General features: G+C 43.6%; 1 protein-coding gene across 2 annotated transcripts in view; it reads left to right on the top strand.

Annotated features, from left to right (window-relative positions):
• The window catches only part of GART (phosphoribosylglycinamide formyltransferase, phosphoribosylglycinamide synthetase, phosphoribosylaminoimidazole synthetase), a 31,255-nt gene extending 17,449 nt beyond the window's left edge, over nt 1-13,806 (top strand). For both annotated transcript variants that reach the window (XM_046002361.1, XM_046002360.1), the window contains exons 14-22: nt 887-1,085; nt 2,250-2,501; nt 2,736-2,888; nt 8,103-8,309; nt 9,366-9,503; nt 11,157-11,287; nt 11,548-11,689; nt 12,856-12,971; nt 13,068-13,806. In XM_046002361.1, the coding sequence (XP_045858317.1) occupies nt 887-1,085; nt 2,250-2,501; nt 2,736-2,888; nt 8,103-8,309; nt 9,366-9,503; nt 11,157-11,287; nt 11,548-11,689; nt 12,856-12,971; nt 13,068-13,256 (1,527 nt within the window). In that variant the 3' untranslated portion in view covers nt 13,257-13,806. The remainder of the gene's footprint in view (nt 1-886; nt 1,086-2,249; nt 2,502-2,735; nt 2,889-8,102; nt 8,310-9,365; nt 9,504-11,156; nt 11,288-11,547; nt 11,690-12,855; nt 12,972-13,067) is intronic.
• The last annotated feature ends 5,133 nt before the right edge of the window (nt 13,807-18,939 follow it).

Below are 18,939 nucleotides of genomic sequence, written 5' to 3'. Positions count from 1 at the left end.
CCCTCTTGACGTATATGCACTGAAAAGAACCATACCAAATAACCATAAAATCTGGCTAAAATATGTACATTTTTTTAAAGATCTTATTTATTTATTCAACAGAGAGATCACAAGTAGGCAGAGAGAGGGGGGAAGCAGGCTCCTCGCCGAGCAGAGAGCCTGATGCGGGGCTTGATCCCAGGATCCTGAGATCATGACCTGAGCCGAAGGCAGAGGCTCAAACCATTGAGCCACCCAGGTGCCCCAAATATGTACATTTTTCTTTCTAACAACACAGTGTTGTTGAAACTCTATCCAGATGGAAGCGTTATTGGAGGGGATTAAATGGGACACCTTTGGGGGTACCTGGGTGGCTTAGTCGGTTAAGTGTTGGACTCTCAGGTCATGATCTCAGAGTCATGGGATCCAGACCTGCATCCAGCTCTGTGCTCAGCAGGAAGTCTGCTTGAGATTCCCTCTGCTCCTCCCCCTATCCTCACACTCTCTCTCTCTCTTTCTCTCTAAATAAATTTTTAAAAAGATGGGGAGATACTTTGGGGGCACCTGTGTGGCTCAGTCCTTAAGCATCTGCCTCAGCTTAGGTCGTCATTCTGGAGTTCCAGATCTGAGCCCCAGATCAGGCTCCTTGCTCAGCGGGGAGTCTGCTCCTCCCTTTCCCTCTCCTCCACACCCCTCCCATGCATGCTCACTCTCTCTCAAATAATAAAAACCTTTTTAAAATAAAAATTAAAAATGGGATAGTTTTGGATCAAGTAGCTTATCAGAATTTAATATTTTATCTTTAGGTGTTTGGAGCAGCTAACCAAATAGCAATATTTATTAGCCTCCATCGATAACCTGACAAGGTATAATTTGGAACGTTATCTTCTGTGTTGTGCTTTTTTAGATTGCCCAGCAGTGTAACAAACATGATACCATTGGTCAAGATCTGGTTGCAATGTGTGTCAATGACATTCTAGCCCAAGGGGCAGAGCCCCTTTTCTTCCTCGATTACTTTTCCTGTGGAAAACTTGACCTTAATACAACTGAAGCTGTTGTCGCTGGAATCGCCAGAGCTTGTGGAAAAGCTGGATGTGCTCTCCTTGGTATGACTATCCGTTTCAATCACATGTCCTTTTTACTGTATTTTAGCCCTATGTATAAATGCGATTAGTACTTATATAGCTAAGAAGAAAAACTAGAGATTACATCATAAGACAAATAAAATATAATAACATTACCTGAAGAAAACTTAGATCTTGTCCTCAAGCCCCTCCTCAAGGGTTTGTCCCCCAGATTCCTACTCCTAAACTGTGAGCCAGGCTTTACCTTTTTCCCCAATCTTCGTTTACCATTTCCATTCCGGTCCTTCTCAAAGTCCTCATGGACAGACAACGTTAAGGATTATTTCCTCCTTACTGGCCTGCACCAGAAGTAGATGATTCCTAACATTCTAAATCTTAAGGATTATTTTCCAACAGAAGTAACACTAAGAATAAAATGTACCTAAGATTTACAGAAATATTGCTTAAATATATGTGGGAACTTTGAGCAAAATGAATTGCAGGTTGCCCAAGCAATGAAACTACCTCATTTGTATTAACCATTCCTATGGACACTTCTGTCCCAAAAGCCAAAATGACCTTTTCATCCATCTTTTAGAACAGTTTGTAATTTGGAGACTGCCTACCTTGACCCTATCTTTACATATCATCACAAAAGTGAACTATACTGTACTTCTTAGGCCAGGGCATTTGGATATAAGCAGCCCTGATTATATCACTTCTCTAAGCCTGTACCATCATCTGGAATATAGGATGATTATAAAGATCAAATATAAATGAAAGCATTTGTAAAAGTAAACTGCTATAGAAATGACATTATATTCAGCCAAGCATTCATTCTTTGATAATAATCCTATTCGGGGCTATACATTTCCTTCATGGAAATTAGTACTGTTTCCCTTAAAGTCATGCTCGGTCGAAAGTTCTTTTAGGCAGCTAATAGAGTACTTTTTTTTTTTTTAATATTTGCAAAATATAGCCATTGTTTAATTGTTCAAAGTAAGAGTGGGGACGCCTGGCTGCCTCAGTCAGAAAACTATACACCTCTTGATCTTAGGTCTGAGTTCAAGCCCCATGTTCAGTGTAGAAATTATATACATACATACACAGACAAACTTAGAAAAAAGAGTGCCTGGTGTCAGTACTTCCTAGATAGGTATATAAATACTATGTGACTACTTCGTTCTTGTTTCATCATTCTGCCAGGAGGTGAAACTGCAGAAATGCCCGACATGTATCCTCCGGGAGAATATGACCTAGCTGGTTTTGCCGTTGGTGCCATGGAGCGGGATCAGAAACTCCCTCACCTGGAAAGAATCACTGAAGGGGATGTTGTTATTGGAGTAGCTTCATCTGGTCTTCACAGCAATGGATTTAGCCTTGTAAGGAAAATTGTAGCAAAATCTTCCCTCCAGTACTCATCTCCAGCACCTGAAGGCTGTGGTGATCAGACCTTAGGTAAACACTCATATTTAAATTTTCCTTAGAAACATGTGAGCAACCACTTAATGGGTTAGTCTTTCATTAGTTAATTAGAATGGAATAAATTACATTACCCTATGAGTTCACTCTTTGGACATTACCATAGAACTGGCATGTCTGCAGGGTCAAATCATTCTATATTTCAGAATTGTTACTGATATATGCTTTGGTTTTCATAGGCTAAGTTTATGTCTTCTCTCCAATACACAGGGGACTTACTTCTTACTCCAACCAGAATCTACAGCCATTCACTGCTACCTGTCCTGCGTTCAGGACACGTCAAGGCCTTTGCCCATATTACCGGTGGAGGATTGCTAGAAAACATCCCCAGAGTCCTTCCTCAGAAGTTTGGGGTGGATTTAGGTAAGATTGCTGAAAGAAACTTTTGTTCAGAAAACCATTTGGAGGAAAAATGCATTGTGGAAGAAAACTGTGGGTGGTTAGTGCACATATAATTATATATATGGGGAAATAAAATTTTTATTAAGATTTTATTTATTTGACAGAGAGTGAAAGAAGGTACACAAGCAAGGGGATGGGGAGAGGGAAAAGCAGACTTCATACTGAGCAGGGAGCCCAACGCAGGGCTCGATCCCAGGACTCTGGGATCATGACCCAAGCCAAAGACAGACATGTAATGACTGAGCCACACAGGGGTCCCTATATGGAAAATTCTTAAATTATTCGGGTTTCTCAGAAAAAATAAAACTAGCCTCTTTTTGCTTTATTAGCCACATTTATAAGGCATAAGGTCCCCTCATGTAATTGACTTACATAGATGAAGTGCTTTGGGGGATATGAGGGGTTGGTAATCTCAGGCTCTATCAAGATAGAACCAGAATATGCCAGGAAGGGAAATGGTAGCCTGTGCAAGGGAGAAGCAGGACCAAACCAAGGCATAGAGAAGGGAGACAGATTTGAGAATCACTTGCGCTTAGAAAGAAAAAGAAGTCCCAAGTTTCTAGTTAAGCAAGTGAATATAGATGGTAACATCCATGATGCAGGAGGAAAAGTAGATTTGGAGTAGTATTTTTTTCCCAAATATTTACTTATCTATTTATTTTTAAAGCTGTTATTTACTTATTTGGGAAGGAGAGTGCAGGGGGAGGAACAGAGGGAGAGAATACGAAGCAGACTCTCCACTGAACCCAGAGCCTGACATGGGGCTCAGTCCAGGGACCCTGAGATCATGACCTGAGCCAAAATCAAGAGTCAGATGCTTAACCAGCTGAGCCACCGAGGCGCCCCTATTTATTTATTTTAGAAGAGTGAGGGGAGTGCAGGTGTGTGCAAGGCGGGGGTGGGGGAGCACAAAGGAGGAGAGAATCTCAAGCAGACTCTACACTGAATGCAGAGCGCAACATGGGGCTTGATCTCATAACCCTGAGATATCTGAGCTGAAATCAAGTTGGACACTCAACCAGCTGAGCCACCCAGGCGCCCTGGAATAGTGTTTTAAGTCTTCAGTGTACTTATTGTGAGGTGTCTGGGAGCAGAAGTTGCTATCGGGCTGAGGTTAGGTTTGGCGCTCAGATGCAGATAGTAATAGTTGTAGCCAAAAGAGTACGGGGACTGCACTGTTACTCCTCAGTGTTCTGTCTACTTTGAAGGTTGACCAAAGTAGAATTACTAGAAAAGAACAGCCAGAAGCAGGGAGTGAACCAAGTAAAAGTATGAACCCCCTGGATTTGAATATGACACTGGTCAGTGGTGTCAGATGCAGCCAAGGGATGTAGGATGAGAACTAGAAATAAGCCAGTATGATTCAGTCAGCTCAGAAAGCATCTCGGTGAGTGCAGATAACACCCACCATGTGATCATGGGGGGAATGGGTGGCAGAGATAAATAGGGACAGTGAATGGAGGTTGCTGTTTCAAGAAACTTATTGGTAAAAGGGAAGGGGGAGTCATTACTTATACTCATGGCAAAATGAGCAACAGGGTTTTCCATCCCTGTTTTTATAGGGTAACAGAGGAACTGCCCCAGCTATCATGGTCAACGAACCTACACTGCTTTAATGGACTAGAAGCTAAAGAAGTTCACATAAAGTAGCCCTTTTTCCCAGTGAGGTACAAAGGGGTTAGTGAGATGAGTACACCCAGGAGTGAGGGCATGAGAAAAAGAGTAAATAATGAGATAGACTAGGTCAGAAACAAGAATGAGACAAGAAGCACTGAACACTGAAGGTGAAGGTGGTTGTGTGATTTTTCTCCCAAAGTATGAGTATATATAGCCTTGAAACACGAATTAAAAAAAAAAAATTGGGGGCACCTGGGTGACTCAGTGGGTTGAGCCTCTGCCCTCGGCTCAGGTCATGGTCTCAGGGTCCTGGGATCAAGCCCCGCATCAGGCTCTGGGAGCCTGCTTCCCCCCCTCTCTCTGCCTGCCTCTCTGCCTACTTGTGATCTTTCTCTCTGTCAAATAAATAAATAAAATCTTTTAAGAAAAAAAAATTTTTTTTTTGAGTGGGTTGATCCAGTCAGGCTGGAAGCAGCTGTGGGTGCCCATGAGTAGATTTGCTGAGCCAACAGTAGAGTCAGAGTACGTGAAGCTTGGGGAGAACCCGAAGAGTCAGAACTGGATCATGATGTACAGTTGATTTCACCATATTCCCAATAGCCGTGGTGGTTGAGTCACACAAATGTCTGTGTCCCAGTAAAAAAAAAAAAGTCAGGCCCTTACATCAGCCTCTGAGGTTTCTTCTAGGAATCCTCCACCAACAGATTTAGGTAAGGTGTTTTCAACATTAAATTTGCAACTGGTTGTATGACTCCTGACATCTGGTCATTTTTAGAAACCAGGCTCGTAGCCTGTCAGGCTTTGTTTGTATGTTTGTTTACAAACAGATACTTTGTTAATCATTTTGCTAAAATGAGATCATAGTTTGGTACTCTGCTATTTATTCTGCCATTTACTCTATCAATGTCCAGCTGTCAGAGTAGCATCGTTTTTGAGACGGGTATTCCATTTTTTTTTTTAATTAACTTATTATTTTTATTTTTTTATAAACATATAATGTGTTTTTATCCCCAGGGGTATAGGTCTGTGAATCGCCAGGTTTACACACTTCACAGCACTCACATAGCACATACCCTCCCCAGTGTCCATAACCCCACCCCCCTTTCCGAAACCCCCCCCGCCCCGCAACCCTCAGTTTGTTTTGTGAGATTAAGAGTCACTTATGGTTTGTCTCCCTCCCGATCCCATCTTGTTTCATTTATTCTTCTTCTACTCCCCTAACCCCCCATGTTGCATCTCCACTTCCCCGTATCAGGGAGATCATATGATAGTTGTCTTTCTCCGATTGACTTATTTCACTAAGCATGATACCCTCTAGTTCCATCCACGTCGTCGCAAATGGCAAGATTTCATTTCTTTTGATGGCTGCATAGTATTCCATTGTTTATATATACCACATCTTCTTTATCCATTCATCTGTTGGACATCTAGGTTCTTTCCATAGTTTGGCTATTGTAGACATTGCCGCTATAAACATTCGGGTGCACGTGCCCCTTTGGATCACTACATTTGTATCTTTAGGGTAAATACCCAGTAGTGCAATTGCTGGGTCATAGGGTAGTTCTATTTTCAACATTTTGAGGAACCTCCATGCTGTTTTCCAGCATGCATTAGAATGCTGCACCAGCTTGCATTCCCACCAACAGTGTAGGAGGGTTCCCCTTTCTCCGCATCCTCGCCAGCATCTGTCATTTCCTGACTTGTTAATTTTAGCCATTCTGACAGGTGTGAGGTGATATCTCATTGTGGTTTTGATTTGTATTTCCCTGATGCCGAGTGATGCCGAGCACTTTTTCATGTGTCTGTTGGCCATCTGGATGTCTTCTTAGCAGAAATGTCTGTTTATGTCTTCTGCCCATTTCTTGATTGGATTATTTGTTCTTTGAGTGTTGAGTTTGCTAAGTTCTTTATAGATTTTGGACACTAGCCTTTTATCTGATATGTCCATTTTTTTATGCGTATACCACTATTTGGTTTTGTGCTGCTCTTGGCTTTAGACTCCTGATACAACAGTGAACACCACTGTAGCTAAATCTTTGGAGCTCAACTTTTAAGAACGGACATTTCCCAGCTGGTAGAAATGGAATTAAATCTGGTAGAGGAGAAGGTTCGTGGACATGTGATGCTCCTTAAAAATTGTATCAACTCCAGAGCATTAAAGAACTGATTATCCAGTGCGCCTGACTGGCTCACACAGTAGAGCATGCGACTCTTTATCTTGGGGTCTTGAGTTCATTCAAGCCCCACACTGAAGGAAGAGTCTACTTTAAAAAATAAATAAAAATAAATAAAGAACTGATTATCCAGCAGATCCACCAAATTAATAAGGGGAACTGATGGTTAATCCTATTATTTAATAAAAAGCTAAATCCATAATGGCTTCCCTTTCTTAGGAGCATCATAAATAAATATTTAACTTAGTATAGTTTTGGCAAGTCTGATCCCATAACTGTAGATTCTAAACAACTATCCAAATTTAAATTGTATGTGTGGGGGCGCCTGGGTGGCTCAGTGGGTTGAGCCGCTGCCTTCGGCTCAGGTCATGATCTCAGGGTCCTGGGATCGAGTCCCGCATCGGGCTCTCTGCTCAGCAGCGAGCCTGCTTCCCTCTCTCTCTGCCTGCCTCTCTGTCTACTTGTGATCTCTCTCTGTCAAATAAATAAATAAAATCTTAAAAAAATAAAATAAAATAAAATAAATTGTATGTGTGTTGTGTTTATGCCTTTACTTAAAAATTTTTATCAGAGATTTTTGTTGTATTGTAACAGACCTAAATCTAAATTTTAAAGTAAATATGGAAAGGAACACCTGGGCAACTCAATCAGTTAAGCATTCGACTCTTCATTTCAGCTCAGGTTGTGATTTCAGGGTCCTAGGATCAAGCCTTGTGTTGGGCTCCACACTGAGCCGGAAGTCTGCTTGTCCCTCTGTGGCACCCATTCCCCCACCCCTACCCCCCGCACGCACATGTGCCGTATACATTTCTTCTAAATCTGTAACGTAAGCCACCTAGTTTTGCATCATACTTAGGGTGCATTTTGGTCATCGCTAAGACCCAGCTTAACATTTGCAAACCTTTACTGGAATTTAGTTCGTAACACAATCCATTAAGGGATTGCTAAGAATTTAGTTAATACAGCACAAAACCTAACTTAACTGTTAATACTGTCCAAGTGTATCAGCAAAATTCTTCTTTTTTTTTTTTTAAGATTTTATTTATTTATTTGACAGAGATCACAGGGAGGCAGAGAGGCAGAGAGGGGGGAAGCAGGCTCCCTGCCAAGCAGAGAGCCTGATGGGGGATTCGATCCCAGGACCCTGAGATCATGACCTGAGCGGAAGGCAGAGGCTTAGCCCACTGAGCCACCCAGGCACCCAGCAAAAATATTCTTGATGAGGTACAAATGGATCCCACCCAAAAACTCTGGAAGGCCAGTATATAGTTCTACCCTACGTAAAACAGCAGAGCTGCTTGTATTTCCACAGCTTTGTATATATGCACACGTTATATTTTGTGTGAGGCGATAGACTAATCAGACAACTCTTGCCTATTTTCAGATGCCCAGACCTGGAGAGTCCCCAGGATCTTCTCATGGTTACAGCAGGAAGGACACCTCTCTGAGGAAGAGATGGCCAGAACATTTAACTGTGGGATTGGGGCTGCCCTCGTGGTGTCAAAGGATCTGGCAGAGCAGATTCTGAGGGATATTAAACAGCGCAAGGAAGAAGCCTGGGTGATTGGCAAGGTGGTTGCGTGTCCTGAAGGTAATCAGTCCTTAATTCATTGATCTTGGGTGTGTACCAGAAATACAACCGCCCCGCCTCCGAAGCTGTGCCCACCTTTTACTCCAGCCATTGCTGGGGCAGCTGCACTTACCCAGCTGTAACGGGACTGTGCCCAAGCTGGTACCACCGCATTTCTCCTCACTTCGGCCTGAGGGCTCTGACTCCTCTGTGCAGTAATCCCTGTGCGCAGCTCCACCCCATGGGACAACCCTTAGCCAATGTGGTGAATAAATACCCACTTTAGGGACAGAAAAGGGAGCAGTTCTGAGGCAGTCTTCATGGTTCTTTTGAGGCTCGCAGTGGAATAAAGCCTCAGTTGCCCACAGTGGTGACCAGTTTAATGACACAGTCTTCTGTTGGCCCTCCGTGTCACGTTTCCCAGATCCTCCCTCTGGTTTCTGGGATCCTTCTCAAAGGAGTCTTTCCACAGGCGAGACCTTGTCTGAGGCTCTACTTTGTGATTCAGTTCAGTTCAGGAAACTGTGAAGCGAGCGCCCTGACAAGTGCTCTGTATACTCAGGACTCCTGAGTCCTGTTAGAAGTACTAGAAATAAGCCGAGTGGTGGAAAACTCACTCAGATTAGCTAAGAGATGCCAGGCCTTGCCAATTATATCTGCATATGCCTTTCGTTTATTATGTAGGTTTCATTTCAAGCAGGTTCTCCAAGTATCAGAAGGATGTCCTGAGCCCACATTCTTGAGCTCACATTGCAGTAGGGAAGAGGGGTCCTCTGTCGCTCAGCATCCTGTGTCAAATCTTCGAATGGCCTCACTTGTGTCAAATGCCTTCCCTGAGGCCAGGAGATAGTGGTATGCTGTGGCTTTTAGTTGAAGTATGTAATCATAAATGTTCTCTTTCAGGAAGTTTTTATGAGTGAGTAACATTAAGTAATACAAGTCTTGTCTTCATGTTAGTCTTTGTATAACTTATATTCAGGATGAAGTATTCTCAAGTTTTCGTAAAATACTTTTCTTTCCATTATTACTGTTAACTCACAGTTCCATTCTTATTTATTGGGTGTGTTTGAAATGAAGGTTCTCCTCGTGTGAAAGTCAAGAATTTGATCGAAACCATGCAAATAAATAGATCAGTATTGGAAAATGGCACCGTGAAAAATCATTTCTCTGTCCAATCAAAAAAGGCAAGAGTGGCTGTCTTAATATCTGGAACAGGTAAGATACGCCTTCCTCTTTACTATGTGGCTGTAGAAATGCTCTTTCTGGGCCTTTGGGTTGCTCAGTAGGTTAAGTATCTGCCTTCAGTTAAGCCTTCCTTTGGCCCTGGTCATGATCCCAGGAGTCCTGGGCTTGAATCCCGCATCGGGCTCCGTGCTTCTCCCTCTGCCCCTCCCCCTGCATGTGCTCACACACAGGTGCTCTCTCAATAATTAATTAATTAATTTTAAAAAGAAATGCTCCTCCCACCCCAAAATCCTTCCGATTGTGAGGAAACTATCAGTAGAGTGGGGCAGGGGATCATTAAGGACTGTTGTGTTATTCTGTGTCCTCAGTCTTTCTACTTTTCTTGGGCTTTTGAGACACCTAAAGGAAGAGTAGAGGGTATAAGGAAGATGGTTGAAGAAAGAGAAACCAGAAGAAATGGAAAATCCAACTTTCTTGTCATTGCTTTCTAGATAAAATGTCTTAAAACAGCTGAGGTTTTTTTTTTAATGGTAATAAGAATATGAAATTTATGGTTGACTCTTACGGGTAGAGGGATAAAATAATAAGAATGTCGTATTCTCTCAGATGGAGATAGCATGTTTATTTTTCCCACTGTTGTAAATAACATTGCTATGAACATTTTGGTAAATATACAGAACATTTCTAGGTGCATATCTCATTATTTCTTTAAGATACATTACTAAAAGTATAGTTGCTTTCCAAGTCCATTTTAAGGTTTCAGTAAACTTTAGGCCCAAATTAATGGTTTAAAAAAAAAAAGCTATTATAAGGTTCATAGTGGTTACTTCTTTTTTTTTTTTTTTTTAAGATTTTTTTATTTATTTATTTGACAGAGAGAGATAACAAGTAGGCAGAGAGGCAGGAAGAGGGGGAGGGGGGAGCAGGCTCCCGGCTGAGGAGAGAGTCCAATGCGGGGCTCGATTCCAGGACCCTGAGACCATGACCTGAGCCAAAGGCAGACCTTTTTCCCACTGAGCCACCCAGGTGCCCCCATAGTGGTTACTTCTTAAGAGGGGTGATTTTACAGGGCATTTGGTTAACTCAGTCGATAGAGCATGTGGCTTTTGATCTCAGGGTTATCAGTTAAAGCCCTATGTTGGACATAGATAGGGATTGCTTAAAAAAATAAAATCTTAAAGAGAGTTGATTTTTCTTGCCTAATTAGGCAGCTAATTCCTCACCAGTTTTTTGTTTGTTTGTTTGTTTTAAGATTTTATTTATTTATTTGACAGACAGAGATCACAAGTAGGGAGAGAGGGAGAAGCAGGCTCCCCCTGAGCAGAGAGCCCTATGCAGGACTCGATCCCAGGACCCTGGTATCATGACCTGAGCTGAAGGCAAAGGCTTAACCCACTGAGCCACCTAAGCACCCCAGCAGTCAGTTTTTAAATCATGTTACTCTGTTTCTCTTACTGTGCTTGATCATATTATTTGCAGGACCAATTATATGTCCTAGAACCAGGAGTGCCTACGTTTTCATAAGCTATTAATCCATCAAGAGAAAGGGAATTTAAAAGCCTCACATATTTTGCCAGTCTTTTCTAAGACATTTATTTAGAAATCTTGACCATTTGCTATGCAAAATGGAACATATCTTTATTAAGACACTTGAGCTTACTTGTGTGTTTTTCTCTCTTTCAGGATCAAACCTGCAAGCCCTCATAGACAGTACTAGGGAGCCAAGTAGCTGTGCGCACATTGTCGTGGTTATCTCCAACAAAGCCGCAGTGGCTGGCTTAGATAAAGCGGAGAGAGCTGGAATTCCCACCAGAGTGAGTTACTTTGAAAAGTGTCTTTCCTGAAGACTGTATTTAAACTCATAACCTGCCTCCCTACCCCCAACAAGACCTCTATCTGTAAGGGTAGCTTATTCTTTGGATTTCTGGATTGGGGTGTGTGCTGGGCTTGCCTTTCTACTTCATTCTCCAGGATCTCTTTATGAGAAAGAGGGCAAGTATGGTCTATGTACAGGTTGAGTTTTAAATTGTTTTTGGTAATTCAAAAAAGTTGTGCTGATTTTTTTCTATTACAGGTAATTAATCATAAATTATATAAAAGTCGTGTAGAATTTGACACTGCAGTTGACCAAGTCCTTGAAGAGTACTCCACAGACATAGTCTGTCTTGCAGGATTCATGAGAATTTTATCTGGCCCCTTTGTCAGGAAATGGGACGGTAAGCAAAACCTGTGTGACACCACATTGAGAAATCAGGTGAACGCGGACTGCAGGGCCATTAGCTTCCCAAGCAACTCAATGGTGAAGTATTTACTAGGCTCTTTTAACACAGGTTGTAATTTAATTTCCTCAGCTCAGAGAACAACCCAGTGATCATTTTATCTTGTGCCTTTATCAGTTTTCTTTGGCCTGCTGTAATTAATCACTTTCTAACACAGTTTAGGTTACTCACATTACTAGCATTTCATCTTCTGAATGGATAATTCAGTAGAGACATCTTTGTTTGTGCAGAAGCAAAAGAAAGTGATTCCCTGTCTCCCAGAATGGAGAGTCCATCCTCTCCGTAGAAGTGTAGACCGTTGCCACACATGGCAAGGAAGGCATTGTTTCTGGAAAACACACCTTATGTTCTTGCCCTTTCCACTAAAGTTGTGATTGCATCCTGCTTTCCTTTTTTGTGCCCGTTTGGACAACAGATGGATTCTCCGAAGAGTTCGTGTTTTCTTTCTTTCTTTTTTTTTTTTTTTTAAGATTTTATTTATTTATTTGACAGAGATCACAAGTAGGCAGAGAGGCAGGCAGAGAGAGGGGTGGGGAAGCAGGCTCCCCGCTGAGCAGAGAGCCCGATGCGGGGCTCGATCCCAGGACCCTGGGACCACGACTGGAGCCGAAGGCAGAGGCTTCAACCCACTGAGCCACCCAGGTGCCCCGAGTTCGTGTTTTCTTAAGTGCATATGGTCAGACAGAGTCCTTGCGGTGTAACGTGAAAGTGGCAATGCCGCTTCATGCTTAGAAGCCGAGCATGTAGACACTGCAGGACTCTCCGGTCTCTTTCTAACAGTACATGCCAGAAGCAGGCCGCGTTTTCTTCACAAGCTCTATGAGCGAGAGTCACCCCACTCCATCCCGCTTCCAGTCACTGCAGGCGCCTATTGAGAGTGCCTGCGTGTGTGTTCAGTTGTGCAAGGCAGGAGCTTGCTGCGCCCACAGCTCCTAGATGAAAACCTTTATTTCCCTTTCATTTCTGTCTTTTACAAAGAAATACCCATCCCAGAGAAACCCTGCTCCTCCTGACTCCTGACTCTAGACAGAAAAACATACATTCCTTTGGTAGAGTACCTAGAATTTTTCAATTCTAACCACTGTGTTTTCATTAACCTCTAGGGAAGATGCTCAACATCCACCCATCCTTGCTCCCTTCGTTTAAGGGTTCAAATGCCCATGAGCAAGCCCTAGAAGCCGGCGTCACGCTCACCGGGTGTACTGTGCACTTTGTAGCTGTGAGTATGTCTCTTTCTACGAAAGTATTATCTGTGTCTCTGTGTCAGTTGTACTAGCTAGAAAGTAATGTTCACAACTTCTTCTTCCTTCTCCAGGAAGATGTAGATGCTGGACAGATTATTTTACAGGAATCTGTTCCAGTGGAGAGAGGAGACACTGTGGCAACTCTGTCTGAGAGAGTGAAAGTAGCAGAGCACAAAATATTCCCCGCAGCCCTCCAGCTGGTAGCCAGTGGAGCTGTACGGCTTGGAGAAAATGGCAAGATTTGTTGGGTCACAGAGTGAAGCCCTCCAGCCCGGGAGTAGAGCCACTTCTGAAAGAAGACTGGCTGTTTGCGTGGTGACTTTTATCACGGACTCCGCGGAGAAGAACAAATGCTAAAAAAGAGGTCTCCACTCTCACCCCTGGCCGTTTTTTTAAGGAGTAGAGATTCGTCAAAAACAAGACTGGTACGGCATAGCTAAGAGCTGTGTGTCACCACCAGTGGTCTTGCAGGGTTATCTGTTCTGCACCTTCTTGTTCATAACCAAGTTGCTCATTCAGAATTCTTTCGCTTTCAGCCAGACAAGATACCAAAACTCTTGGTCTTCTCCTTCTGAATGATACCATCTCCATTTTTTGTAGTTACATGTGCTCTGGTATTTGAAGAGTTAACCCACAAAACTACCAAGTTACTGTGTCTCCCCTCTGTTATGTCATCTGTACTGGTTTGAATTGAGACTTCTCTAATTATCCTGATCGTGCTGTAATGTCACAGAATTTGTGTGTAACTCCCATTTCTGAGGGATAGTATGCTTTGTGCTTTGAAATATCATTAAACGTCCCTCTAATTATTGGCAGTTTCTATTCTACCCTGATTGTAGCTTCACAGTTATTCTGTATGTTATCAACATCCTTACTTTTATAAATACTAGAAGGTGAAAGGGAGAGTTTTGGTGGCATCCAGGTTCAAACATAGGACTGAGGCATGTTACTCATCCTCTCTGTCTCTGGGTCCCCAGCTACTGACACAGGCAAATGCCTGTCATGGTGGTTTTGATAATTAAGTTAATATGTGTGAAATGCCAAACACCAGGCGTGGCGCAGAGTAGGCCCTCAAAGGTCAGCATTTACTTCATAGCTCTTCCCAGTTATGAAAGCTCTTGTAATTCACTACTCTTTCAACAAATGTATCTGAACATAAGACTGAAAATGGTAGTAAACGGAATACTGGAAGCATGCTAGGTGCCATTTGGGAGGAGTGAGGGCAAATGGAGGGCAATGTTCCCAGACTAGTAAAGAGTAGAATGGCACTGCATATGTTTTCCACTCTGGCCACTCATTTCCAAGCTGGATCTGCAGTTCTGGAACTGGGAGGTCTAGGTTGACCTACTAGGCACATGTACACGCCCCCAAGCTTGGTACCACATTTCTCCCGTAGCAGAGTGAACAAGGAATGACCCTCCGGCCAAAAAGCAGCCAGCAATCCTTCCACTACTGGGCAGCCTTCAAAGTGACGTGGCCCAAGATCTGCCTGCCCAGCAGGAGTGTGCCTTACTCGCAGGATACCTGGAGGCCCTGTTCGAATCCTCCCGTGGAGTTTAAACGCAAGACCTAACAGCAAAGCAGCCATTTTATACAGAAGATGCAAATTCTAGCCTTACAAAAGGAAAGAGTAGGCAAGTAAGAGGAGAGGCACCTTCCCCAGTAGACCTTAATCACTGCCTCTGGTGCAAGTGGGTTTCCCCAGACCCAGGCAGCTGGCCAGTGATGTCGCTCTGACTCACACAGACGACAGTAGGCAAAGACCATCAAATTGGAGGTTCGGGTGCATCATTTCACATAGTCCCTTTGCTGTAAAAAAAACGGATTCATTTGTTCTGGAGAGTACACGCGACATTAAATACCTGTTATGCACATGCCAAACATGGTCCTGTGAAGTTTACAGCAAGTTAAAAGATAGAAAGGAAAATGTTATTGGTGGATAAAATCACAAGCTTTAATAAAAGTAGAGGGGGTCGCACTGTTCATCAGGGCTGCGGGGCGTAAGAAGTCGAAGGATTCAAGTGTGAGTTCCAGAACAAGTAAGCCAAACGTTCTAAAGAGGAGTGTGAAATTTCTAAGAGAAACTTCATGTTTCTAAACTTCATGTCTCTAAATGTTCCTTCTCAAATTTTTTACTTAACCCTTTTTAACTGCTATACAGACTTAGAGAGTACAACATAGTATCTAGTCATAATAAAGTTTAACTACTGGTACCGCTGCTAGAGCCTCACTTTTTTTTTTCCGCCACATTTCCCTCGGCTATTCTCTGGTGCTAAGGGAACAGAATTCTCTGGTGCTAAGGGAACAGAACCACAGCCAGAGCCTTGCCTCAGGAGGAGACTGCCAAGGACACTCTTGCTGCCAGGCCATGTTAGGCTCCGCCGGCCCCCCTTCCAGTGGTCACATCATCCGCCCACAACCGAAGCACTCTGATTGCTTGTGTCTCAGGGTCACTCATCCAGGCTTCGAGTCCCAGGTACGAAGATCCAATTGGCCAAGTTTAGGTCGCCCCACCCCCCACCACAGCCTCCCCAGCTCCCACAGCCAGGAGTTAAGGGAGAACAGAAACACGGCCTCCCGCTGCTGGACAGCATGAAACTGCCTCGCAGGGCGGTGGCTGCTCTGTGCACACTGAGCGGATTACCTTGCACCATTCAGGTGACCAGTGCAGCTGCAAGTAGTTCGGGAAGATTAGTAAAACCCCAGTGGGTTTTGTTTTGTTTTTTAAGTTCATGTTCCCGTTAACACCGACAGTTCCTCTAGGCCTATCTCCCCCGAGCTGCCTTTTTACCAGTTACCTCTGTAATACATAAATTTTTGCCTCCTCCACTGCCGTTCAAGAGACGGGCTCTCATAGCCATTCGTTCACGTCAGCCTTTTATTTACCACAACATAAGGCCATTTTCCTTTTTATCCGGAGCCAATTATTTTATATATATATATATATATATATATATATTTTTTAGTTAATCTCTATATCCAACGTGGGGCTCAAAGTCACAGCCCTGAGATCTAGAGTCACACACTTCCAACTGGACCAGACGGGCACCCCTGGAGGCAATTGTTAATTAACATTTTTAAATTAATTCAGAAGTAGAACCACTCCAAATGTCCTTCAGCTAAGGAATCGATAAAGATATGTGGTCTATCCACACAATGGAGTGTTACAATCATTAAAGGAAATGAAGGGCTGACACGTACAACGTGGAATCTTGAAACATGCTAAGTGTAAGAATCCAGTCACATACGAGCACGTTTATAATTCCATTGGTATGGAAGGTGCAGAACAGGTAAATCCCTGCAGACACAGGATAAGTAGTTGCCCAGGGCTGTGGGGATGTATTTTGAGGATGTTGACTAAAGGGTATAGCGTTTCTGTTAGGTAATGAGAACGTGCTCGAATTGATTGTGGAGATGGTTACACGACCCCATGGACATAACTAAAGCCACTCAACTGTATACTTTAAATGGATGAACTGTGTGGCATGTGAATTATATCCCCATAAAACTGCTTCCCAAAACAAATCTACAACTCCTAACGTCACTGTAAAAACATTAATTCATAGTTGTGGGGGTTTTTTTATGATTTTTATTTATTTAACAGAAAGAGAAAGAGATCACAAGGAGGCAGAGAGGCCGGCGGGGGCCGGGGGGGGGGGGGGGGTAGCAGGCTCTCTCTGAGCAGAGAGTCCCATGCGGGGCTCAATCCCATGACCCTGGGATCATGACCTCAGCGGAAGGCAGAGGCTTAACCCACTGAGCCACCCAGGCGCCCCTTTAGTTGTGGTTTTTTAAAGATTTAATTTACTTGAGAGGGAGCACCAGAGAGGGAGCACTAACGGGGAGGGGCAGAGGGGGGAGGAAGAAGTGGGCTCCCCGCTGAGCAGGTGATGAGGGAGCAGGAGGCTGGCTGAGGACAAAGCAAAGTCTGGCACCTTGCACCCCCTCTCCACCCGCTCCTCTCGGTAGTATGTGTGCCATTCCTCAGGCACCCCTGGCTGCCCTAAAAGAAAAACAAATAGTTAACTTGCAGAGATCACAACCCTGCAAGGCAGGAGTCTCCCTTGGTCTACAAATGTTCTAGAGATTTACAACAAAGAATTTACCTTATCAATAGCCCATTTTCCAGAGGCACATAACTCAGTTCCACAAGCCCTAACATCACCCTCCCCTCCGTAAACAAAACTGAAGGAGGCTGAGGTAGAAGGAAATGTAAATAGAGTTAAATGTCTTCTAAACCCAAATCTCACTAACAAGGACGCTTGATAGCAGGAATGGGACATTCCACCAGGAGACTCCCAACTGTCTTCATGGTAGTGCCTCATTAAAGGGAAAAACGGCCTTGGCTAGATAGTAACCAGGCCTTCAATATCCTGACAGTCTTCTTTACCCTGATAGCCCTTCTGAACACCCCCTTTGTCCTCACCTACCCAACTCTGTGTATATAATCAGCTACTCCTCACATCCCCGGGGCAGCAGCTCTTTCTGCCCACGGGTCCCGTCCCTGTGCTTTGATAAACCAACATTTGCACCAAAGATGTCTCAAGAATTCTCTCTTGGTCATCGGCTCCGGACCTCAGCCCACTGAACCTCACCTAGGTTCTAGAACTTCATCACAGGGAGCCTGACAGAAGGCTCCATCCCGGGATCCTGGGATGGTGACCTGAGTGGAAGGCAGATGCTTAACAACTGAGCCACCCCACCCAGGCGCCCCTAATTCATAGTTTTTGAAATACATCAAGATCACATTTAATCTGATGTTGTAAAATATGTCACACATTTAAAATACTTCACATTCAGGGGGTTCCTGGCTGGCTCAGTCAGTGGAGCATGTGACTCTTGATCTCGAGATTGTGAGTTCAAGCCCCATGTTGGGTGTGGAGCCAACTTTAAAAAAATAAATAAGAAATAAAATACTTCACATTCAAAATATGAAGTCACTTAACTGAATATAGATAGAACTTCCATGCTTTGTGACAGAAATCATATTAAAATCTATCTTGGGGTGCCTGGGTGGCTCTGATGTGGGAAACAGAGGCAGAAGAAAAATTACTAAATTTCCTAACCTACTGACAAGTCCTTAAAACAAGCAAAGTGACTTTCCTCTAGGGACTCAACTACCCTCACCTTGAGGCTTTGCTAAGGGCAAAGGACAATTCTAGCCTGACCCACCCCCTACCCCCAACAGGATCCCATAAGTCTACTTTAACAATTCCTTTAGGAAACTTTAAACCGCCAAGGTAGTGTCGACAATCATTCCCAAGCATATGGCCCACTGATATACATCTAAAGGGTCATTACTGGTAATGAATAACCTTTTCCCCAGACAATAGCTAGCCCCTCAAGGTCTAGAAACCTTGCTTCCAAAATTCCTTAGAGACTTACATCATCCCTAATCCCTTCCCCAATTTACAAGTATATAATAGGGCACTCCTCACATCCCCGGGGCAGCAGCTCTTCCTGCCCACGGTCCCTTGCTTTAATAACCCACCATTTTGCACCAAAGATGTCTCAGGAATTCTTTCTTTGTCATCTGCCCAGACCTCACCTATGTTCTAGAACTTCATCAGCTCAGTTGTTAAGCATCTGCCTTTGGGTCAGGTCAGGCTCCTTGCCGACCTGAGAAGGGAAGTCTGTGTCTCTCTGTTAAATAAATAAATAATTTTTTTAAGATTTCATTTATTTATTTGACAGAGAGATCACAAGTATGCAGAGAGGCAGGCAGAGGGGGAGGGGGAAGCAGACTCCCTGCTCAGCAGGGAGCCCCATGTGGGGCTTATCCCAGGACCCTGAGATCATTACCTGAGCCAAAGGCAGACGCTTAACCCACTGAGCCACCCAGGCACCCCAAATAAATAAAATCTTAAAAAATAAAATAAAATAAAATCTGTTTGTCTGAACGGCAATCCTAATCCTCAATCCTCCATCTTTAACCTGGTAATT

This window comes from Meles meles, chromosome 4 (assembly GCF_922984935.1).
Source record: "Meles meles chromosome 4, mMelMel3.1 paternal haplotype, whole genome shotgun sequence".
In the NCBI taxonomy this organism is placed as follows: Eukaryota; Metazoa; Chordata; class Mammalia; order Carnivora; family Mustelidae; genus Meles; species Meles meles.
Note: the sequence above shows the minus strand (reverse complement) of the source record. Positions and strands in the feature narration are given on the sequence as shown.